At 33.3% G+C, this 26911-nt stretch overlaps 2 protein-coding genes across 11 annotated transcripts in view; one reads left to right on the forward strand and one right to left on the reverse strand.

Annotated features, from left to right (window-relative positions):
• LOC118187993 (latrophilin Cirl-like) overlaps positions 1-26911 on the reverse strand; it is a 1172776-nt gene that overhangs the window by 532408 nt on the left and 613457 nt on the right. For all 8 annotated transcript variants that reach the window (XM_085813010.1, XM_085813006.1, XM_085813005.1 and 5 more), the window contains one exon: positions 13499-13609. In XM_085813010.1, the coding sequence (XP_085669136.1) occupies positions 13499-13539 (41 nt within the window). In that variant the 5' untranslated portion in view covers positions 13540-13609. The remainder of the gene's footprint in view (positions 1-13498; positions 13610-26911) is intronic.
• The window catches only part of LOC146998031 (uncharacterized), a 147888-nt gene that overhangs the window by 64220 nt on the left and 56757 nt on the right, over positions 1-26911 (forward strand). The window lies entirely within an intron of this gene.

The raw sequence follows: 26911 nt of genomic DNA on the forward strand, positions 1-26911 counted from the left end.
AGAGAGTAGCCAAAAGGCAGATAGATGCGCGTAAATCAGAAACTCTGGTTCTCTCTAACTCAGCAAGTAGACTTCGCTGTTTAAATACCGCTCCTTGTCATTAAATATTCAGAATGATTCCAAAACTACGTTCTGGCCGGAAGTAGTAAGTTGAAGTTAAGAATTTGACAGGAAAGGAACTTAAAATTTAACTGTTAATAAAATTAACATAATCCTTGTGCTTTATATTTTATTTAAATTTAATTTCTCGTAATTCAGTGTTTTATTTATTATTATTTTTTTCATCCAGTTTTTATATATCATTCCTAACGGGTTACCGTAGGGCTCCGGCATTTCTGATTTCAAAAATTAAGCCCTGGTCACTGCTTGAAAAAGGTAACTAAAAATAAAATTAACCAATCACGGCTTTGATTCATATATGCAGTGTAAAACGGCTTTGCGAGGAACTATTTTTGCTGTCTTCTGGCTATCGACACAAATCTGCGCCGCTTGTGTTTTTCCTGCCTGAAATGATGTAGTATCCCACTATCTGTGTATATGAGAAGTTATTGTATTCAACGATGATTGAAAAGTAATTTGTCTGCCAAGGAAATGCTTTGAGATGTGTAAAAATAAAGATGGTGATTCTTCAATTCAGTTTTGTCAACGTCTTCTTCATACCTTCACGACTGCGCACTTAAAATATCATATATATGTTACGGTGAAAGATCGAAATTGGAGAATGTCGACTTACACCGGAAAATGTCAACATTCACCAAATACGTCGGTGAGAGATCGAATATTGCATTACATTCTTGTACATTCGGACCCTCATTGGTGTATGTCGACAATCACAGATATGCTGTGGTGTAGGTTGAAAAGAGAGGTCATAAAGGGTCATAACAACTTAAGTTGTTGCAATAAATAAGATATTTAAATCACATAATTTATTAAGTTTTTTATTACTATTATTTTATTTTCTTATTCAGAACGTACTGTATAATTAAGTAAGTTTTTAACTTCTATTATTTTCCTTTCTCATTTTGAATCTACTGTGTGTTTTAAGTTATGATTTTAAGTTCTTATTTTAAGTACGTTTTTTCGCGACTGAATTGCGGAGAAGAAAATATAATATTCTTTTTATGTTCAACATTCACCATTAGTACATGGTTAATGTCGACGTTTACCGGTGTAAGTCAGAAATAAGAGTATTTGGAAAATATTTCGGACATAACCAAGCGACTGTGTGAATGTTGACATACACCGGTGAAAGTCGACATTCTCCAGATTTCGGTGTTTCACCGTAACATATATATATATATCATGGAAAATAGCACGACCTTGGATTATTCGAGAGAAAAACTTTTTTTTTATCTGAAATGTCTTTCTCCGTATTAATGTGGATAGAAGGATATTTACTGTATCCAGATAAACGTATATTTACTAAACTCTTTGGGTTTTCTCTCTTTCTGTATTCGTTTTCAAGAAGGGTTCTCACATAAAAATGAGGGCACCTTTATGCAAATGGGTCTTCTTCTAAAAAACAGAAATGTTCATAACAATTCTCACATCCTTACACAAATAAATTTTTAACTTTGCGGGAATGGGGAAAAACCTCCATAAAATACTTACTCACGCTCACAGAAAATAAAACCAGAGTACTAGAAGCAAGATGCTCCGGTTTGATACTCTAATTAGGAAAATACAATTGAAGTTCTAATTACATAGCGATGCCCCAACATCAAGGTGCTCTTACCCTCATGAAGACTACTTTATTCAAGGTTAGAAGCAGATTTTCATAAGGATGCAGAAACCTTTTTGCAGAGGTAAACCTTATGAAAGTGTTTGTCTTTTCGAAAAGAAGCTACTTTACTAACAGCTAGTGTTTAAAACACTTTTTTAACAGGGTACCATTATGAAGGCGACCAGTTTTCTTATGTGTTACACTTGCATAAAATAAATATACAATATTTTGAGAGTTTGAAGAATGCTGTAATTAATTGTTCAACAGCACAATTTATAAAAGTAATTTTATCAATGAATAACGCATTAGAGATACGAGATACATAAATGCAAATACCTTTTTATCAATTCAGTTTATTTCTTTATTCCACGAAGATTCATTCAACCTATAAATAATTTCAAAGCCACAAATCTTGAAATGAACTGACGCGTACTCACTCTAAAAGCGTAAATCACCAATATATCTTTTCTGTACCAAATAAAAACTTTTTATCTAGCACGTTGAAAGCGTTTTCGTATTGAGGAGGGGAATAAAAAATGCTCTTCGCTAGAAATGATTAAAAATTTATTACTTACCCTCTAAAGCTATTCCAAGAAGACCAAGTTCTATTGAACAGCTGAACGAATCGAAAAAGATGATTAAAATAAAATAAAACAAATTACACCCTCCTAAATCAAAAAGCAAGGCCCAAACTCGTGAAACACCAATTGAAGGTTTTCACTCAGAAAAGTGGTACTTGACATTGCCAGAGCTCAGCAATGCAATTGAAATTGAAGTGGAAACGGTGTATTCTTCGTTCCCTTTTCCTTAGAAACAATCACAGTTCTTTGAGAACACTTGCCGGGTGTTACGTATTCAAACTGCAAATGTATTTTCTGTTTCTTTGTTCCCACCTTCATCTTCGCAGCCACAAGACAATCGAAGCTATTCTCTTCGGCACATACTTCAGGGACCTCAAAATAAGTAACAAAAGATATTTTATTCAAAGCAATTCGCATGAATATTGTCTTAGGAAACTTAGTTCTTAAAGATATTGGTATCGATCGAAAGGGAAATTTAATTCACCCTGCAGGTGAAGGGCAAATTAAATATTTGTTTCTTTTAAATTTTGAAATAGTACGTATATTTACAAGAAATGAAGGAAAGGCTTTTAACTATCAAAGAATATGTTACGGCTTCCATTACATGAAATTTGTGTCATGGTAAAATAAAAATATTAGCTGCCTGGATTTCTGAATACTGGTATTTCGATACGGGTTCGAAGCCATGCGAAGGGTTTGCATGGGTGTTTTTTGTAGCTGTGTCCATGTGTAACGTGAATACGAAATATTTTGCATAAAAATTCTCCACAAAAGCATCCCTCCCCTCAGGTAAATAGCTTTCGCGTGTTTTACACATTCAAATAACCAAAATTAACCAAACCCGAGTAATCAGGTTAATACTGGGGTTACGTCCATGATTCACACGAAATCACAGTTAATTCGAGAGCAATTAGAAAACACGGTAAAGACAAACAACCCATATCATACATTCTTTCTAAAAAAATAAACAACAAAGGTAAAACACAGAATAAAACAAAAACTATTTAATGGATATGCATGAAATCGATCTAAGAGGTTGGTGTGGCATTACTAGACCATAAAACAAACAATAAAGCTTTCCAACAAGCATACAAAGACACACAAAAACATGTATTAAGACCATGCATCGCAAAAGACCAAATGAGTTGGAAGAATGTACAATGGAAACATCACGCTAATAACGGGTATGATGCACTCTAGCTGAAATACGTGCTTGATAGCGGCGAGGCAAGCTGGAAATAGTGTCGTTGAGTGCTTGTTGTGGTAATTGCGCCCATTCCAGTAGTAATACATGTCGGAACTCGTGGAGGGTGCCTGGCGACACATTGTGACGTACTATCCATCGTCCCAACATATCATACACATGCGCTATGCGATTCTGGTCCGGTGATTTAGCAGGCTACGACAGATGTGGAATGATTTCACTCTCCAAATAACTCCGCACTACTCGAGCTGTATGCGGGCGGGCGTTACCGTCCATAAATATCGCATCTGTACCTATTGCAGCGATGAAAGGGCGCACAAGACGGTGCAGAATTTTGTCGCGATATCGGATGGCTGTAACATAACCACCAAAAATCACATAGTAGTCCGTGCGGCTGTTCGTTGCTATCCCAGCCCATACAAGTAAGCCTTCTCCTCCATAATGGTATTTTTCGACGACATTCAGCGCTCGATAGCGTGTCCCTGACTCTCGCCACATCATTGCCCTTCGGGAATTGTTCTGGATTTTAAATTGAGACTTATCCGTATAGAGTACGTGGCCCCACTGTTCTGGTATCAAAAGCGATGATCAGATGCCCAATTCAATAGTGCTCTGACATGTGATGGGGACAAAGAAACACAAGCCACAGATCGTCAGGCGTACAGTCACCTTCATGCAGTCGACGCTACACAATTTGGCGGGACATTGGCCGTTTTGCAGAGCAGAGAGATGCGACGCCAGTTGTCGTGCAATGTTATCTACGGCATCTTGCACATAGCAATAAGAAGCGTTGTAGTAACCCTCCGGCGTCCAGACCCACCTCTTCTGCAGGTGTTTTGATCCCTTTGGTAACGATTTGGTGGCGATACTATAATGCACATTCAGCTCTCTCACAACAGTGGATTGTCTTGCACCAACTTGAAAAATCCTGACAGCCCTCCAAAGTATTTCATTGCGCAAATGGTGTTTTCGGCTCATGCTTGGCTTTGGCTTTCTCGAATTATACGAAACTATCGTTACTTGAGAACTGACGCATAGGTTCAGCACGCCAATTTTTAAGGCGTTGTGGTGTGACTGCGGAATTGCGATTTATGGTAATTTTGGTTACCTATTTGCATTCGGCGATGCAACATCTACCTCATATGTAATCTGTATGTTTTAATTCCCTTTTTGCATACTTACCTTTCCTTTTAGCATTTGCTTTTGATTTTTTAGCACAAGTGTATTTGACAGAAAAATTACTGTTAACAACTGGCTGCATCTTCAAGCAGTTTCATCTGGAGAATAAATACATTTGGTCAAGTACATTAAATCAGCATTCAAAATAAAAAGAACATACGGTACGTAATGGAATAATGAACTTTATTGGGAAAGAGGAAACTAAGTTTTAAATAAGACTAAAATATAATATTAACTAGAGAATTTGTACAAAGCACTGAGTTAAAAAAATTCACGTAAAAAAATGCCGTTATCGATTTGGCTGGGTAAACGTGGATGGTTCGTGACATTAGTTTTTACATCGTTTGGCAATAAACAGGCCTAATGTTGTTGCAACCTTTGCGGCTGAGGAATATCCCTAATCTTACCGTAGCAAACTCTTAAGCTTTCGTGATCAATATCGTACTGCAATCTTTTTGAATGGTTGGCAAAGTAATTGAAGATTAAAAAGGAATAGTTCCCTCAGTCATGCTAGAAATTCGATGCATTGTAGTGTTCTGTTGAATTTAAATTCTTTAAAACCTATCGCATCCCCTACGGACTCATTGTCTGGTGTGTATTTTAAACAGAGTTATTGGCTAATATTAGTAAGTCCTCTCAACATCCTAAATACTTAAGACAGGCTGCTCTGGAAGTGATTAATAGAATACCTGTTGAAGCAGTTCTGATATATACAAATGAAAGTAAGAATGAACATGGACATACTGGTAGCGGGGCTTTTGTTAAATTAAATTTGGAGTGGAAAAAATATCTCTCGAGTGTTAGAGCGACGTTTATCTGGGAAACTTGGATCCTTACGGACAGCCGAAATGTAATCCAATATCTAGATAACTGGAGTATTAGAGACGTGAGAGGAATTACTTATTAGTTATTCAAAAACTCAAGATCTTTTCCCATTCTTCTGTCCTCCATACCATCTCATGTAAATCTAAAATATAATGATATAGCTGATAAACTAGCAAAGAAGGGTATTTTCATGCCTCAGATTTATGCTGAACCTTTGACGTACTTTGAACTATACTCGAGAAGAGAGGCTTTTAACAATTCCTGGAGACAGCTGCCGACACACTCAGGGTAACGTAGAACAAATCCTGGTACTGCTATTGGTTTCAAGGGTGACAAGAAGGACCAAACGGCTCTGGATCGGTTCATTTCAGGTCTCTCATATATTCCCGTGGTACTAAAACCTTTCACACTTGCGCCAAATATAAAAACCATGAAGCTGCTGCGCAACATCTACTTAGTTGTGCTGCCTTGGTGCGTGAAGATTTATTGAAGAGACCTAATTAGGTGATAGAAATTTTGAAGGCGAATGAACTTATGGATCTGCTATGATTCAGATCAGGGGGATTTATTAGCAAGAAGTAGACTTTGCTTGCGCGAAGTATTTGCTGCAAGCCCGTGCGGAAGCGGCTTTGTGGAGAAAAGTTCACAGTTATGATTTAATAACACAAGACTTTTCTCTATTAAATTGTGAAAAAAGACTCCACATGATGATATTATCGGATGAAATATTAATAATATACTTTTTATAATATAATCGATTGAAATATTATTTAATAGTTACAGTATAATTAAATTTGAAAGATAAACTGAAAACCCGATGCTTCTCCGAACGGCACTTGTGTGAGAACTGGCTATTTTCATGATTACATGATAGCGTAACGCAGAAATATAAAATTTTGGAAAGGCTTTGCTAAATATATTGCTATTTTAATACTGAAAAATATAACATACACATAAAGAATTAGAAGATGCTTGAAAATTATAATATATGAATAAATATAAGTTAATCACCAACATTATGCAGTCTCATACAACAATAAGGTATTAACTTCTAAGTAGTGATTTTGTGTTTTATCTTGATGTTATGTATTTATACAAATGTTATTTATTCATAGTTAATTATGGTTATACGTTATTTATTTATATAGCATATGTTTATAGCTATTTATTATGTTATTTGTAGCTTAGTTATATATTATTTATTTATAGTTAAATATGGTTACATGTTATTATAAAATTGTTAATTACATGTCATTTACTTATAGTTAACTAGATTAATTAATTTCCTTCGTATTTAGTTTTATTAGGTTTGTATTTCATCCACACACACACAAATAATGAAATTATTTTTTAGTCTTAAAGACAGAAGTTCATCATTATTTATATTATATTTTAAAAACGATTAGACCAGATAGCTTAACAGAAACAATTATAATTTTTAAGGTTTTACTTTAGAACTCTTAAACCTCTACTAGTTGTGTTATTTTGTATATCTCCAGCATTTCATTCTAATTTCAGATACTATGTAAAACTATTTCAGAAGATATGGGCTTATCGTTTTCCACTGACATTTCTTTCCTTTATTATAGGTTTGGTAATTAATTGTTTGCTAGGATTAATGAAATCTTGTAGGGCTTTTAATGTTTTGAATTAATACAAAGATACGATAAATTTTGGTTTAAACTGAATAAAACATGCCACAAAATTTATTTTGCGTTGTTTAAAGTTAGCAAATAAAATTTCTGCAGAAATACAAGTTTATAATCCTGTCTGTCAGAAAAAAAATAAATAAAGCCCTTAATATTCCTGTTGCCTGTAGGGAATGGATTAATATACTTCAAATAACATTTTCCAAGCCAGACGCTGAGCATTTTTTAAATTGCCATAAAATAATGGGAAAGCATAAAATAAAAATTAGAGATTATTCCCTTCTTTCCACAGGAAATAAATGGAATAATTTAGAAAGCTATTCTGAAATTATTTTTTAGAAAAATTCAGCAAGGGTGATATTTTATTGCAATGTTAGATCAAGTTATCCACTGTTTTTTCATTTTGTTGAATAACAAAAGCGGATTTCTTCTATAAGCTCTTTTTACCTTTTGTCAATTACTTTATATTCACTTGGCGTGAAATTTTATTTGTAATATTCTAAAGATATTCTCTGAGGATAAAAATAAAAAATTCATGTTATATTACTAGTGGAATCTTTTTCGGTTTAAAGAGAAATTTTATGTTAGAAGCTGAAATAGTTCTTTAATTAATTTTTAAAAAAATGAGACCATTTACTTCTGAAAAAATAATTTTAAGATGTACTAAATGAAATCTGAAATTCCCTGCTGTATTTACATAACTTATCGTTTCAGACGAATTATTAAAATATGCATTACTAACGACTTGTCGTGAAAACATCGTGTCAAAGTAGTTCAATTTTCAGCAAAATTTTGATTCTTCATAAAACGACCGAATTCGGTGTGATTCTGTGAATGATTGAAAATTCATTTTTGACTGAATGTCACAATATGTGAAACTTTAAAAAAGTCCATTATTATTGAAATTTGCAAAGAAACTTTTTTGACTGAAATTTTTGACTGAATGTCACAATATGTGAAACTTTAAAAAAAGTCCATTATTATTGAAATTTGCAAAGAAAAATACAATTATGGTTAAAAGGCAAGTCAAAAATTTATTCTCAGCAAAATATTTAAAAAATTCATTCCGAAAGAAATAATTAGAAGTTTGCTGTACAATGCATCAAAGTGATCCTCCTCATTCTAAACAATTAATTTATTCTAAGTGAACAATTTATTCTATCTATTATTCTTATTCTAAGCTAACTTTACACCCTCAAGTCTGCAACAAATAAAGGAAGTATTTTTCCAATTTTATATTTAAAGATTTTTTATGCAGAATAAATTATATAGAACTCAATAAGCTCAACTCTTAGTGCACTTTTTAATAACTCAAGAATTTTCTATTGGGTGAAAGTATTCAAAATTTTAATTTGCATTTTATTTTATTTTATTTTTTATAAATAGAGTATATGAAAAAGAATCATCCTTGAAGAGAAATAGATGCACGTAAATGCTTCAAAAGAGAGTTATGAGTATTAAGAAGTCAACTAAAATGTTTTCGTATTTATAAAATTTATTATTATAATATTTAATAATGTTATCATATCATAAACACTGAAGAACCAAATCATTATGACCACATACTCATGAACGCGCTGCGCGAGCTTTGGCTTGCAAAGCAGATGCAACTCGCCTCCGCATAGATGCTACAAGCTCTTAGTAGATGACTAGAGATAGGTTGTACCAAATGTCTAAGCAGCGGTTTCGCAAAGTCGAAATATTCAGACATGGTGGTGTTTGAGCTCTGAGCTTCCGCTCCATGAGATCCCAAGTGTGCTGCATCGAGTATAGGTCTGGTGAGTTAGGTGACTAGGACATTCATCCTTATGCTCCTCGAACCACTTCAACTCAATTTGAACTTTGTAATATGGGTCGTTGTCCAGCTGGAAGATTCCATTTCCAGTTGGGAAGACAGACGCCATGTGAAGGTGCAACTTATCTACAAGTATGTTCAGATAGATAATCAGAAGCTTTCATGGTTTGTTCTATCACAACTAAGGGTCGAAGAGCAGCTCATAAGAACGTTCTCCAAAGCATAATACCACCAGCACACCAGCTTGTGTATGACCTGCTGTACAGCAGCGGGCAACTGTTCTCCTCGAGGACAGCGTACCCTCACACGACCATCGACGTGATGAATAAGAAATCGTGATTCATCCGACCAGGCAACTGTCTTCCACTTATTCGTGGGAAAAGTCTTCGATGCTCCCGAGCCCATTGTAAGCGTAGTTGATAATGACGCTTGGTCAAGAGAGGCACATGTGAGTGGGATGTCCACTGCGTAGTCCCATATACAACAGTGTCCGCTGAACTGTGTGTTCCGAAACATTTGCACATGGACCTGACTTATACTGGGATGCCAGTTGCCAGTTGGACATTGTCTGGCTCTGATTTTGTTGTACCAATCGGGACATTCTCCGATGTCTTTTATCTTTAATGGTGGTTTCATCCAACACCTTGGCGTCTACTTCTGGTTTCACCATCATTTATCCAATTTGCATAAACACTAACAACGGCAGATCGTGAACAACTTACTAGTCGTGCAGTTACTGATATACTCGTTCCGAGTCTTAGGGTCATTACAATCTGCCCTCTATCAAATTCTCTTAGATTAGCAGCCTTTTTTCTGATTCGCAAAAGTAACTGCAGGAAGGATTCCTTAACTTTTCTAGCAGCAATTGAATATCATTACCACTTAATCAAGTGCCCTCCACGTCATCCAGAAGAATTCACTGAAAAATGTCAGGAGGCTCATATTGTTTTGGCTCGTCAGTGTAGAATGTTTCAGAAAGACTGCACGATTAAGTACCTTTTGAGCAGACTATCACAGAGCTATTGTTCGAACCTGAGAAATAAATCAACCAAGACAGTTTTTTAGAAATTTTGCCTTAAAAGTTTTCGAAAATAAAAAATATAACGGTTTTAGGAGTTAAAACACAAAAGGAATGCGATAGCTGGAGCTAATACGGCGAAATATATCATACCAAATATATGTCAATACATCTTCCTTCTTCAATCCGTGTAAAGTTATTTTGGAGCAGAAGACGTGAAAAATGAGAAGTGCCCTCGCCGGGCCTCGAGCCGTGGACTTCTCGAATACGCGCTGAATGTGCTACCGGTATACCACGAGGCATGAAGAAAGGAGGGAGAAAAACACCTTAAATTCTGACCATGGAAAGTATGCATGATTTGGATCAATATTTCATTCTTTATGCGGTATTTGATGTAAAATCTTAACTTGTTTGATCTCCCCTTTTTGAAGGTACTGGAAATCCGTTAGTGACCAGTCCCGTAAGTACTTAACAGCTTTCTGAAGAAATACGGAACTGCGGACGACCACTAAGCTTAAAACCCATCTCCTCCAAGCAAGTGCCTTTCGACGTTTCTGGATGCTGAAAGGGTGTTTTCTACTCTCTAAAGATACTTCGGCGTCTGGAATCGCTAGTGAGATTAAACCCGCTCTCCTCCGTAAACAGCATTTGACATTCTGATCTCCAGAGCTCCCAACATCATAAAAAACACCATTTGCATGGTTAAGCGTCAGTAGCGTACACCATATTCAAAATCGAGAAGAAAACTTTATGCAATCTCCTGGCCATACAGTAAAATGTGATATTTGGCTCTCACAGTGTGTTGTACATGTCTTGCGATTTTACCCGCTATTTGGCGCCGATCTCTCCGTGCTTGTAAGATAAGATATTTGCCTACCGTCATTGTGTTGCTACTAAATTTTTGGATATCTATTCCTGGCGTTCGAAACGACGGGAGCATTTGTCCGAAAGCTTCCAAAATTGTATTGCTGTCTTATATGTGGTATCGAATTCCTTGGCCATTCTAATTAGTCTTCGAGCATTTTGCAGCTTTCTAATTCTTATCTGATCTAATGTAATGTCCTCTGATGTTGTCTACGGGATTGTCTGTTGGACATATCGCATTGCTACAGCAACTCCATGCTGTTCAATCGGTGTGTCAGTAACAACTTCACTCACCGATTTCGTGCTGACTTTGAACATACTATGTTGCTTATATGCGCATGTCCTTTACTAGCAGACCCTAGGCGATATCTCTGATTCGTCTTTTGACAAGTTCCGACTGTTTATTTTGCTGTAATTACACACGAATGCAGGACACTTTTGTAAGACTATGCCACTCCCGCAAGAATAGCTTACATCCTTCCTGAGAGTGTTCAATCACATTTACTGTAGACAATTAGTAACTGTAATTTGATTATTTAAAAAAAATGGCTAGTATCCAGATGAGATTTCTGCATGTACAACGTTGAAAATGTAATCCAAGGTTCTGCAACTGAGATTTAATAGAAACGTTACACCATTGTGTGCAAGACTATGAACAAGAAAATAAACCTTCTGTGATATCTAAAAAAAAATTGTTTATAATTTTTTCAAATGAATGAAAAAATACTGGTGGCACATTTATTTTGTATATTCCACGTTCCGTTCTTTCTTGATGCGATTAAATGTTTATATAATTACAAACCCTGCCCCCATTTTTTGACAAATGTGCTTTCTTTTTTCCTTAATTACGAAAGAAGAAAACTAAATAAGTGTCTGTTCTTGTATTTTATTACAAATATATGCTGATTAAAATTTGCTGAAGGAAATTATAACATTTTTCATTACCATTACTCTAACAGTTATAAGTTATCCAGTCCGTGAACGATGCGAATTTTTATTTTCATTAAAGTATAATAATAAGACAAAATTAATTTCGACGGTTCTTAATAATTTTTGGCTGTTTAATTTTTTTCGTGTACTTATTTTGCGTGAATTGATTGCAGAAAGGGAATATTAATTTAACTTAATTCTCTATAAAAAATATTTCATCGAGTATGCCAGTGACAGCCTTACTGCTATTACCATTTATTACACCAGTAGATGCAAGGAAAAAGTACATACACACACTCACACGCAGAGAAATTTAAATAAAAAAAAGAGAGTGAGAGAGAGAAAGAGGAAAAAAGAGAGAGAGATCAGAGAGGAAGTAAATTCTTAGAGGAAGCAAAAATATCAAAAATAACCGAGAAAACAATGAAACAATAAAATAAAAGTCAACCATTAATTTTCTTCCTCTGGCGCTGCAATTAATCGCCGCACTGTAACGAAGCATGTGAATAATAACGGTAAAAATCCATAACTTTGAGTTTTAAACATGCAGTCAAGCTGCCAAAGCATATGTTTGTTTCATCTGTTTTACTGCTTTAAATTGTTTAAGATTTTTTTTCCTCTCTGTTTTTGCTTTGTGTTTTTGAAGGATCTTATTAAACTATTTTTGCATTTTGTTGTTCTTTACGAAGTATCGATTAGCTTAAGCTTTTCCAAATAAAATGTTTAATAAAGTAATTGAAATACTGTGCTGTGAGGTTAATTTTAAGACTTCGTGAAGCTTACAGCACATCGATAGAAGTGTCCAGTTTGATTTTTAGCAATTAAGATTATACGGAAATATTTTCGACATATTGATAAGGTTTTGTAAATATAGTCAAGTTATTATCCTTCGATATATTTTCTTTACGTTAACTAATGCGTAAACTGCACGAGCGTAAGCGAAGAACATTACATGCTGTATTCGGTACAAATATTGCCACTGGTTTATGCAAAAGAATATTAATATATTTTCATACTACAGGTAACAGATTACAAATAATTTAAAAATAGCAGACATAAATAGTGTCATTTTGGAAGCAAAAATCCAGATAAAAAACCTGAAAGCTCAGATTTATATTACACCCAAAGGTTCTTTTTTTTAACTTGCTGTGTGTTACCTTTGTTTATTAAATATCATGTTCTTTGCAATTAAACCACATAAAATTCCATTTAAGAGCAATATCACAAAATATTTAAAAACAGCATATCTTTAGAATTTCCGATAGACTGTCTTCCGCGCTGGAGATAATGTTTTTTTGTTTTACGTACAGTGTTGCCATTGCTAGCTTTGATATCGTTGAGTTTGTTAATCAAAGATTCGTTAACGTTTTACAGGATATGAAATAGATAATAAAACAAATTCAAAATTCAGAATTCGTGCTTCGAAAACAACAATCCGTCCAGCCTTAATTACGCTTCCCTAATTTGGGTACAAGCTGCAAAATATGCTATAAAATACAAGATATTCTCGCGATAGATGACTTGCCACCCGTTTGTTGACCTGCCATCCGTAAACCAAATAAAAAAAAAAAAAAAAAAAAAAAAAAAAAAAAAAAAAAAGGGGGGCGGGATAACATTGCGATACTATACATCACGAAAAGCAGCAGAACATAAATAAATAAATGCACAGAAATTTACGCACTTATTTTTACTGCATTACTAGATTATTATATTAAATTATGCAACATTACCAGAAGAATGCGCTGATGAAGTCCTGAAGAGGACCTATCATATCCCTCCGATGGTCGTCACTCTACTTTAAGCACATTTAAAAAGGCGGTTCAAGCGATCCTGTTCGGCATCTGTAAAATAAAGCAGTTCTATTTAATTTTTATTAACAATCATCATTTTACTACTTCATATATAAAACAATACTGATAACCCTCCCCATTTTTCATTCACACAAACAATGGCCAGATGTCTCTCAACATGACCAGAAATTTGTCCTCATTGTCACGATTCGGCTAGGAATTCAGTAAGGAAGCAAGCATTGTGAACATTGTTCTTTTCATATTCCGGGCAATTATTTGTTTCTCGATAGACATTCTATCATTTGAGTGCTGGTACCATAGCAGGATTAACACAATTCTTCTGGTGATTTACTGCCAAACTGTCAAGTGGGTTTATCAAGTGATTCATACTCATAACCAAAGGCAAATAGAGAGTTGGTATAGATAAGGCCTGGTAAGTCACCTGTTGGGAGAATATGAAGTACAAATTTTGAAAATAAAGCCCTTAGAGAAACAGCCAACGTTCCTTTTTTTATATATAAGGAATAGCCTATCACACGCCGATTTAAAAATAGAAATCATCAGAAAATATTTTCTAAAAATTATCGTATTCTTTACCACAATATTAAAACATCATCAAAGCACTATAATTTCAGTTTAAAGCTAGGAACGATGATCGCAGGAAAAACACGCATACCCAGCTAATACTCGGCTTTTATAACAATTTAAATTTTATAATATTTTAAGGTGATACTTTGTCATCATTCAGGATAAAAAAATTTAAATCTTAGCTGACATCACGTTATTAATTATTTCATCTGGCCCTTGTTACCTGTAACGAAGTAAAAAAGGCTACTTTAAAGAATTTTAAAATACTGTATGCTTTCCGTGCTTCTGCGATAACTCGCTACGGGTCATTTTCTTCTTCGTATCTCTACTATTCTCATTTAGTAAAAGTGCTGCTTACTTCAATATTTTTAAACAGCATAATATTTGTAAATTTTATGCTAGGATAATTAGCAACAAATCATAGAAAGTTTTCATCTTATTTCTAGCGATTTTTTAGAAATGCAAGATGTGGGTGTGGAACACCAGCACATTTAACAAATGCCAAACATTATATTTTGGCAATATCTATTACTTCCAATTATTAAGCAAAGCATCTACCGGAATTTACAATAAAAATTCCAGCGAAAGATTTATGCAACAACACCAAGTGCGTGTTTGCACTTCACTAAATTATGAAATATATTACTGAAAAGGAAGGAACGGATACTATAAATAATTAATTATATTATTCAAGTGAATTAGCATAAAAGCAAATAAAAATTATACCGTGTCTTATCTACATTTGCAAAGAGCAAGAGAAAATTATATCAAATCTTATTTCTATCAATATATCTTTTATGATGTCCTTCATTAGTTCTTTATTGTATTACATTACATGTTTAACAAAGGATCAGTGAGTCGCTTTGGCGAGGTTAACCAAATTTCCAGTCGAGTGCTATTAATCCGTATGCCTTCAACTTTACGCTGCATATACTGAGCGCATGGCTGATCAATTGTTTCGACACTTTCGGCACGGGGTTCAAAATTGTTTCCCCGCATTGTATTTCAATGAACGGGGCAGGAGTTCAAAAATATAAATACGTAGATAGATAAACTTGTGGGAGAACTTAAAATATGAAGCGAGGGCTTTCACGAAAGTTAAAATCGCTATATTTCAGATACAATAACAATTCTGATTACGAACAATCGCAATAAAACACGTGTTTATATTAACTAAAACAATTAAATGGATTTCCTGATATTTTCCATTGATTTATTATTGATCGAAATAATTGAGGAATATTTCATTTTTAAATTCAGGCGTTACACATGTACTGTAGCACACTCGTGACGAACAGGCGGCTCCGATTCGTGCCCAAAGCACAGCTACTTCATTATCTGCCCTGAAAATAAGCTATAATTAAGAATATCATGTTCTTCATTCATGATGCACATTAACCTTTCTGAATTTATAATTACTCGGTGAAAAATATTTTGTTGTGATATTCTGAAGGCTGTTTTTCTTATTGTTTCAAACTTAGCAAAATCTACTAACTCTATTTCGAACATTTGCATTAAACTTGCACCTGGTTATGGCATGAAAACTTTATGCATCTGAAATTGAAATGCTTCAAAGGCCGCATGAGATGAATCCTGCTTGTAAAGAATCTGATAACAGTATAAAAACGCTTCTAAAGACTATGTTAGCCTTGTATTGAAATTTTTTCCTACAATGAAATAGCTGGGGAAAAAAAAAAAAAAAAAAAAAAAAAAAAAACATGCAATTTTTAACTGCATTGCTGCAGACTTCTTTAGAAAAATATCTCATTTATATGTCACAGCGATTTATATTTTAACATGTTTTCATGAATAACTGGGAAAAAGAATGCAAGAGTTGAGAGATATTAAAGCTGAATTATTAAATAATGAATAATGATGATGCTGTTTAATTAATTATGGCAACGCACGAGAATACAGAAACGACTTTCTATGAGAAATTAGATTATATTCACATAAATAATGAATGATATTTCTCAAAGTAAAAAATAACGTTCATGAACTTGTTCTCTGAAACATTGTATGTACTTTGTGTCTCTATAAAATCTTTTGAATTAAGCACTTAATTTCGGTATTATTTTTACTACATTTAATTTTCAAGAAAAGAACATTGTACGTTCTCTTTTAAAAACATAACATTATAATTTCACATTAGTTTAAGTTCACATTGTCATTAAATATTCTAAATTCACATTATAAGTTCAAATATCACAGGTTTAAATTCTCGAAAATAAACAAGTCTTATTAGAAAAAAATTGATCAGATACACTAATACCATAGTATACATTTTCAAAATTTTACTTTAAATGAAGTGCGCTACTACTTTCATTTAAAACTGAATGCTCATTATATGGTATTTTCTGTGTGTGTGATTATGGCAAAGCCTCGAGGGCTATCTGCCTAAGGGAAGGGATGCCTTCATGGAGGACTTTCTAAGGGAAACTGGTTCGTATAAACGTTACATATGGGGAAAAACACGAAAACTCCCATGCAGACAGCCCGTTCGCGGGATTCGAACCTCGAACCGAACTACCAGTGTTCAGCGACTCTACCGCTCGGCCGCTGGTAGGTCCTGGTATTTTCTGTGTTTATCATGGATTAACATATGACTGCATGCAGTATGTAAATAAATTTCATTATAATAAAATAAAGCTAGTAGTTTAGTCATAACTGGCTTTCTGTGCTCACATTGCGAAAAATATATTCCATGTAGATGCTTCTTATGCATAAATAAACAAATCGCGCATTAAAAAAATAACTATATTTTGTCACAAAATTTTTAACATATCAATCAAAATTACAACGTATAAGGTTTCCGCCTAGATACAAATGAAATTACAGAATATATATGATGATAGTGAAGAATAAGTAATTACTAGACGCTAAGTTTATTACACTGATGCTATGTGTAGACTATACATTAAAGAAATTTAAAAGGAAGCAATGTTGCCAGCCTTCGGCAAAGAAATAAATTACTCAAATTATGACGTATTCTAACGGTGACATAAAATATTATATTTACGACATAAAGTATTAAAATTGATAAAAAAAGTAAAGAACCCCCCCCCCCCCCAAATCAATCATACAAAAAAATCTGAAGGGTTTCAGGTTTTAAATTACGTCCAAAAGTGGCGTTTTTTTTTAATGTTTTGTGTGTTACCTCTATTTATTAAATATCATGTTCTTTGAACTTAAACCATAAAATTTAGTTCAACAGTAATGTCGCAAAATAATTTTAAAATGAGCATATCTTTAGAATTTCCGATACGCAGTTCCGCGCGCTGATAAAAAGATTCCACTCCCCCCGGAGAGTATTGCGATTGTTCGCTTTTAAATCATTGAGTTTGTTAATCAAAAATTGGTTAAAGTTTTACAAAATCTGAAATCGATAATAAAACCAAATTTGGCTTTCAGTTGCCGATATTCACAGAAGAATTACGTCATTTAAAATTGGATAGCTCTAGGTACCGTTGTTTTATCACAATAAGAGAAACATACATACATTTATGCAGATTCTTCATTATTTAATTTCCTCAAATATAATACAGGGCAATAATATATGGTGGCAACGATTTGAAAAGGGATAAGCCGTTTATAAAGTTCCGACGCAAAATCGCAAAACAACCCCCCCCCCCAAAAAAAAAAGATACTGCTACAAATATACAAACGTAAAAAAAAAAAAAAAAAAAAAAAAAAAAAAAAAAATTAGTCAAGATTATACTTTTGCCAAATGCAAGGTCAATTTATAAATTGCATAATATCATAAGTAGTATTTCAAGGAACTGTTTTCCGGTTTCATAAAACCAGCTCCAAACTAAAAAAAAAAAAAAATATTACGCACAAGGGGGGGGGCTTTTTTTAGCGTTTCATGTGTTATCTTTATTTATTAAATATCATATTCTTCACACTTAAACCATAAAATTGAATTCAACAGCAATATCTCAAAATATTAAAAAAAAGCACATTTTTAGAATTTCTGATACATTGTCTCGCGCGCTGGAGAGGAATTTTTTCTTTTCGTACAGTGTTGCCATTGCTCGCTTTGAAATCGTTGAGTTTGCTAATCAAAAATTCGTTAAAGTTTTACAAAATATGAAATATATAATAAAACAAATTCCAAATTTGGGTTTCCAGATGCCCATATTCGAGTGGAGGACTACGTTATTTAAAATTCAATATCTCTATGTACCGTTGTTTTTTCACAATGTTGTTTTTTCACATTCTTCATTATTTAATTTCTTTAAATATAATGCAGGGCTCTAATATTTGGTGGCAAAATTTGAAAAGTGAAACGACCTTTTATAACGGACGACGGAAAATGCCAAAACGAAATTAATAGCCCTTCTGGGCAAATTGCCCCTTTGGGCTAATAGCAGCAGTTCTTTCGTAAAAGAACCTAAATAATGATGTGTAAAAAAACCCTGGAGATCTTTTATAATAGAACATTACTTTTGTTTGAAAGGATATTTTTGAAGCAGCTGATTTCATCTCCCACCATTATAGTTGAAATTTCTTACTATCGTTAAAGCTTTTATTATGGCGTATGTTCACCATCATTGTTAAAAATTTCTTTCTTTTTTTTCTTTTCTCTTCTATTTTAGTATACGTTCAGAACATCCAAAATAGTATAGTATATTGCAGAGCATTCTTTATTATTTTAGTAGCAGAACTAACCTTTGCGTACATCTTGTGCACAAAAGTTCTTTATTTTCAAAAACACTAGTTCTAAGCATATAGTGCCAACAACAAAAGTGTTTTAAATGATGCAAATACTATTCATATTTTGGCATTTATAAATTTTTAAAAAAATCAGTTTTGTAAAAATTACGAAATCTAACGTTTTATTCCTTCTTAGACTTAGTAAAATGTAAAATGTTTCGCTCATTATGAAAAGCACAATGATTCCCATATGACAAAATTTTACCGAGCTATTTAGTTCTAAATTCGGAAATCGTAGTCAAGGGCCGTACACAAACTGAAGAGCCAAGTGTTTGCTTTTACACTTAAATAAAATTTGAGCTTGGAAAAACATTTATACTATTAACAGATCAAGTGACGAGCATTTATGTGCATATTATCACGAAAATTATTGAACAAAATTTTTTTTTAACAAACAAGACATCTTATTCACAGATTCTTATAGAATTTTCATTCTAGAAAATACAGGCAGGCTTCATTTTAGTCATATTCATGTCATAACTCGTAATTTTATCGACATAAATTGAAAATTAAAAATATTTTAGTTCAATGAATTGTTTCGTATGATCATTGGATTATGATTCTAAAGTAATAAAACTGAATGAGAATATTAATAACGCATTTCTAAGGTACGAAAACTTATAAACTATTTGCTTGGCAAATTTTTTAGCATATCAGTTGTAAAAATAACAACAAAATAGAGAACATTATATACTATTAAATAACAAAAGTGTATCAGTGAATGGCATTTAAGGAAAAAACCAACCTCAAATTATTCTAATGTATTTGTTAATCGACATTTCAATGTAAGTATAAAATAACAACAAAAATCGCAAATTTTGAAATTAAATATCTGCGTCCATTTTCGTCGCATGGAAGGCAAATATTTTGTGTTTTATAATGCATATAAAATTTCTTAAACGTAAGTATACGAACCAGCGGAAGGTAATGAAAATTTGATTTCGTACTTACCCAATTTATTTTTATTTTACAAATATGAAAACACTAAGCTTTGCTTCATTTAAAACATTTTTGCGAGTGGAAGTACATGTCTGTGACCAAAGGTGGAGAAAATAAAGGCCATATTGCAAATGGTAGTTTGGAGGTATACGGAATAAACAAAACTCCAAACGTTAAATTTTCTTTTTTTTTAATTTAACATTTGGAGTTTTGTTTATTTATAACGTTTGGAGTTTTTTTATTTTTTCTTAGTTTGAATAATTCTTCAAAGGTGTAGTATACAATAGTGTTAAATTGTACTCGCTACTTAAAACTTCTTTATCTCTAAGCACCAATAAATGAAAGTATTTTCTATAGCATCACCTTATATTCTAGATTTGCTCCCCTTCCCCAATTTTTTTTTTTTGGGAGGGCAGAAATTTCTTTAGAAGTTTTGTAGCAAGGAATTAAGCATTTAATAGAAGTTCTCCCTTTACTTTTATGCATTTTTCAGTAATGGATCTGTATACAGAAAATGCAGTTTCAACTGTTCAACTATGTTTATGCCTCTTGGTATGCTTTTATAGGTAAAATTTTGAATTTGAAATTCCCATAAGTGTAATACAGCACACACTTTATTTCACCTATCTCAGATGACTTTTCACTAATCTGTTCCGTCAACTTCTGCTTTCTGCCAATAATTCTCAGACACCGTTAGATAAAACCTTTCTTAAATACCTTAAATAACTTAGTAAATTTTATACCGTCAAAATAGCCTCTAGAACAGGGTTTCTTAAGCCAAAAATTTTGGCAGTTTTGATATTTCTTGAAACTTATTATAATAATTTTACAGTTACCAAATATTTTTACACAATGTATCTGAAAGTAGATAAACATAAGACAATACAGACAAAAAAAAAAAAAAAAAAAGTTTCGACGCACGTTCATTTTCCTTGCTTTGCACGTGACGCTGTCATTTCGTCTGTTACTTATTTAAAATTTTCACACTGTTCAATGTCTTAAAATTAAAACCTAAAGTTAATGACCTGAAACTGCAATAGCATATTACAGTACAAGTTAACAAATTGACAGTTTCACTCACGCGTGTGTCGGATTTGCGCAATACTTATGGGGGTCCCTCAAATTTTTTTAAAATATTATGGGTGTCCTTGTGGTAGCGAAAAAATCTCAATGGTAAAAAGGAGTCGGGACTGAAAAAAGTTTAAGAAGCCCTGCTTTAGCACATCACTAAAATTAAATGCTTTTTGATAGTTTTTCGTTATAGCTCGTCTTTAACCCTCTTCTCGAATCGTATAAAAGAGAAAACATATTCTAAGAATGTCACATTATACTGCTCTTGCCTCTGTCCATCATTGCGACTTTAAAAAAATAATGGGAGAAGAAAGAGAGAGAAAGAAATGTCTATTTTTTAAAGCACGCGCTTGAGTTTTAAAAAGTTCAAGCCTGCAAGGTTGTGTTTTAAAACATTATTATTACTTTTTGACACTTGACATATACAAGGCGAGGGGGATAACTGCATGCAAACTCACTCATTTGGATCTAGGTCTAGAACTTAACGACACTGTTCATCTACAAAATACCAAATTAATAACATGCCGCCAAAATAATTCTGCACCTGCACTGGCATAATTACGTCACCGACATCAATTACAGTTTCCTCCAAGCATCTGGCAACTTTCCATGTCACGCAAAACTCAAAAACAAGAAACATACTCCATCTTAAAAAAATCACACTATTAAAGAAACAAATTGCGACCAAACCTCCGGTCTAATTAAGATACCCATTTAAAAATTATTTTAATGCAATTCTGTGCAATTTGCGCTTGCTTGCTAAGAAAAAAGGTCATTAAAATATTATCACGTGTTATCATCAAATCAGAAAACTTCGTCTGACAAAGCACGCAAGATCTGCTTGTGGTAAAGTATATTTTCAAGGAAGACTTTTTTCGGGAACACTAGCTTATATTTATGGAAAGGAAAAGAAAAAAATCTGAAAGGTTTCAGATTTTAAAGTACGTCCAAAGGGGCATTTTTTTTAAACATTTTATGTCTTACCTTTTATTTATTAAATATCATGATTTTCACACTTAAACCATAAAATTCAGTTCAACAGCAATATCGCAAAATAATTTTAAAATAAGAATATCTTTAGAATTTCTGATACACAGTCTCCCGAGCAGAAGATTTTTTTTTTTTTTTTTTTTGGCCGGACAGTGTTGCCATTGCTCGCTTTGAAACCTTTTAATTTGTTAATCAAAAATTTGTGTTACAAAATATGAAATCGGAAATAAAAAAAATTCAAATTCAAATTAGGGCTTCCACATGCCCATATTCTATGGAAGATGACGTTATTCAAATTTTGATGGCTCTAGGTACCGTTGTTTTATCACGATGCGAGAAACGTGCATACAGTCAGGAAGATTCTTCATTATTTAATGTCTTTAAATATAATACAGGGCGATAATATTTGGTGGCAACAATTTGAAAAGTGAAACAACGCTCAGCGTCAATCGACGCAAAATGCCAAAGCGAAATTAATAGTCCTTCTGAGCAAATTGCCTCTTTAGGAAAAAAAAAAAAAAAAAAAAAAACCTCAAGTTCTTCCGCAAACGGCATCCATCCCTCTTTGGTACAGCTGTTAGTGATGCAAGATTGATGGGTATGGTTACAAATCCCGGAGAAGGCAAGGATGTTTGCAAATATATAGTATCTTTATGGCATTGGAATACTTACAAATTTGTCAAGGAAGAAATCCTCTCGAGAGTTTGGTGGTAGAACAAGGGGCACGAAACCTCAAATTCTGTTTGTTAGCGTGTTCTCAATCGATAATGCTATGAAACAGGACTAAATTGTACTGTCAGCTGTAAAGTGCTATAAGCCTTAGTCAAGGCCTGCCGCTGTCTTCTTTCTTGAATGTAATGAATTCAGGGACCTGAACTGGATTCAGCTCAGGTAAGGAAGATAATTTACAACCACAATAGAATCCGGTATGAACTACCAGTAATCAGCAGTTTTATCGGCCACATATAAAAACGAATACCACACAAAATAAATAGATAAATACAGAATAATTCAAAGGTACAGTTAACTACGTTGCATCAGAGGTATTTTAAGCAGAACATTTCTCACTATTTTTCCACAATGAAATTATTAAATAAATGAACATATGTTAACCATTTTTCAATACAGGAAAAATTGTAAAAATTCCTTCACATTTACTTTAATGAAAATTAGCCTTATTTTTACCTCTTATGTATACAATATGTATATTTAAATTATACTTCTACTGGAGTTAATAACCAGTATCTCAGTAATAAATTTAAGGAATTGTTTTCTTTTAATGTTTACTATATAAACATTAAAAGAATGAGTGAGTTTCATTTTAAGTTAAAATATTTAAAGTAACAAAGTAATATGATCAACTTTATTTTTCATACATTAAGATGATACCGATGAGAATTAAATTTATAAGATCTATTATTTTAAATTTATATATGTACATATTCCTGACTGAATTCTTATTACTATTGTAAAAACCAGGTTCGAACAATCCGTTCATTGTTCTGGAAGTAATTTTATGCTTCCTTGAAATTACTTGCCGAAAATAAATGAAGATTTATTTTTAAACATAGTATATCATAAGCAATTTTTCCCTTTTTATAAAAAATGCACTACTGATTTTATTTATTTATATAATTTTTTGCATCCAATGCACATTTCAGAAATATTACAGAAATTATACTGTGATATAATCTTAATATTAGTAACTAGAAAATTTAGTTACTAAATCTGTGAAATATTATTAGTTTTATGATATTTTGAGAAAACACGGATCAGATAAATGCATTTTATGCTTCATGTTATATAAAAATGAATATATTTCTAAAAAAAGTACTTTTTAAAACATGTGGGCTGTATGTTGTTTCCGCTTTATCAATAAAAAAAATTTCCATTTTTTTTGTGTACTTTTCTACACCCCCACTGATGTTCTGATATTCTACGGTTTGTAAAAAGATAATAACGTTAATGACATGTTGTTACGCTGTTACGCCCGTTTTTTAAGTGGGGCGTTTCTAACATTGATATTGTCTACTTTACCGCAAAAGAGAGTAACGTCGTCTGATAATGCTAAAATGCCCACGATTTACTATGTTGGTATTTTTCAATAAACTGAGAACACCCATAGAACACCTTTCATCTAATTCAGTACATTGTTCAAATCGTATAGCGTGCTCTAAACTGTATTTAATCATACGTCTATTGGGTTATTTTAATGATGGCATTTCTTAGTTTAGGTTATGTATATTGTTACGACTTTCTGTTCGATATAATCTCCTTGAATAATATAATAATCAGGCCAAATGAAGAAGAAAACAAGACGAATGTTGTAAATTGACACTGAGTAATAAACTCAACGATACATCATTCTAAAACAGACTATGCCATATTTTCAACTAACTACCGGTTCCTGTTGGTTGACCAACTAACTACCGATTCAGACTTTTCCCAACTCAGTCTTGGCAGTTTTATTTCCAGCTTAGCCCGAACAAGAAATATTCTTTGACGAGTACTAACAAATCGAAACGCTTTTGCAGGAGTGCCCCGAGATGGATGTGCCGCACCTTTACGCAAGTTGACTGCTTTTCGAAAATATAGAAATCTTCATAGGATGCGGCAGGTATAAGGCAGCGTGCACAATCTGAAGATTAGTTTCTCATTTGAAACGCATCCTCAACACCCTTATGCCAAGGCGTTTTTCATGAAGGTGCGCGGAAGCAGGACATGAAATAAATCTTCAACACCTTTGCGCAAAACGGGGACTTAGCATAACAGTGACCGCACACGTACGAAAAACGCTGAATTGTTATAACTATCCATGCATTTTTAAGAAATAAGGTGGATTAGAATAACCGTGCGCACGCTTTAATGAAAAACGCTTTTATAACTTTTGTGAAAATCGTCTTTACAATAAACGATTGGCATAAGAGTGCCGACGATCAGTTTCAAGCGCTTCCTTATGCCATGGTACCGCTATGAAGATTTCTGTTTTTCCTAAAAGCGGTCGACTTTCATAAAGGGGCGGCATCTCTATGTCGGGGTATCACTATGAAACGGTTGCCTCAAATTAGTCTTTGTTTTCTACACTTTTGTAGAAAAGCAAAAAAGATATGTAGAGTCATTAGGATTACTTTGAAGCAGGAGACACGAAAAATGAGCAATGCCTTCGCTGGGACTCAAACCTCGGACCTCTCGAATACGCGCCGAGTGTGCTACCGTTACACCACGAAGGCACGCAAAGAACGCGGGGAAAATGCCTTATAGATAAGTGTACGATTCTTCACTCTCCTTTTGTACAACAAAACTGTTATGTGGTTTTATTAGCCTATTTTCGCATTTGATCTTTCTTAATGACCTAATTTTAGTGGTTTTCTCCCCCCCTTGGTTAGCTTATTGCATTATACGATGCTGCTTATGATAGAAAGTTTTAGATAAAAATGGATGGATTATATCGAAATCCAAAAGTGACTAATTTTGTCCAAAATTCTAATTTTGAAATGGCAAGATTTATACTGAAAAAAAAAAAAAAAAAATGGCTGAAATGGTAATGAATTGAATAGATTCTAAGCCATCGGTTGTCACCAGCTTCTTAGTTATAGCATAGCTCAATGTGGGCAGGACACTACTGTTATCTACTGAAAAAAAGAAAACCTAAAGTACCGGTTTTTTATTCAAAATGTCACCAAAGCTCAGTAAAGATTAACAATTTAAAGTCTTTTTAAGCTGTTTTCAGAATTCCACATCAATTCATTCAGATTTACAAATAAGCACAAATTGATAAAGAAATTCTCAGCAACATATAAACAGAGAACGTAACAACAAATTTAAGATGCGATAAATAAAATGTAAAATTACCAAGAAAATATATTAATTAAGTAAAAACTAATTAAAGCGTACAAAATATACAAGAAAATAAAAACGAATGGCTTACGTAAAGGTTTACCATAATACATAAATTTATATGCAAGGAGAAAACTCAGTATCAGTGCAGAATACAAAATTTTAAGCGTGATGAATTGTTCTACTCATGCAATATACTTTAAATTACATCTACTGATCAGAAGGCCATCATGCAAATAATTCAGATCAGTGAAGTGGCTGAATTTTTAGCATAGAAAATGAATAAGCACGTACATGCAAATATCCATCTGCGTTACTGCAGAAATCGTACATAGTACTATCTTATTGTCTTTTTAATATTTGATAAAATGCACAATGTACTAATCATACCAGCCTGATACGATTTGCAGGTGGAAAAAAAAAAGTTTGATATTCAAAACTTCTCTTTTGTAAAGTGAGAAAATAACAAATGATTATAGTAAAAATATACATTTTAAGATTTTAAAACACAAAATTCGACACATGACAGCTCGATATTAGAACACGTTTAGAACAATATGAAAGCTTAGACAAAGACTTCCAAAATTCACAGAATAAATTAACAAATCTGAAGGTAAACATTTAAGAGAAAGAACTTGCTTGCTAAATTGACTTGGGAAACCTTTTTAACATATTTTTGCATCCTAACCTACAAACGGAGTAAAGGAAAGTATTAACATTTGTAAATTAGGTTAATATTATCGTCCCTAGCCACAAACAACATAATATAACCTATTACGTTAGTAAAACTTATTTTCTGCCTCCTTTCTCCATGCCTTCATGATGTAACGGTAGAACACTCGGCGCGTATTCTAAAGGTCCAAGTTCGAGTCCCGGTGAGGGCAATGCTCCTATTTCATGCACTTCTGCTTTAAAAACCTTAATGACTCTACAATGGCGCCCGAACTAAAAGGTGATGGATGATGATTCTTCATCACCAGGATTTGGGGGTTAAGTCCCCTAATCCCCAGTCGCCCTTTAAAATTGGCAGTATTTAAGGCATTTACTCCCTTCTTTCTGCATGCCTTTGTGGTGTAACGGTAGCACATTTGGCGCGTTTTCTAGAGGTCCAGGTTCGAGTCCCGACAAGGACACTGCTCATTTTTTACGTCTCCAGCATCAAAATAACCTAAATGACTCTACAGACTATTTTCCAAAAATATTTTTTTAGAA

This window comes from Stegodyphus dumicola, chromosome 3 (genome assembly GCF_044657685.1).
Source record: "Stegodyphus dumicola isolate Sdum_Otavi_A_Nest chromosome 3, ASM4465768v1".
Classification (NCBI taxonomy): Eukaryota; Metazoa; Arthropoda; class Arachnida; order Araneae; family Eresidae; genus Stegodyphus; species Stegodyphus dumicola.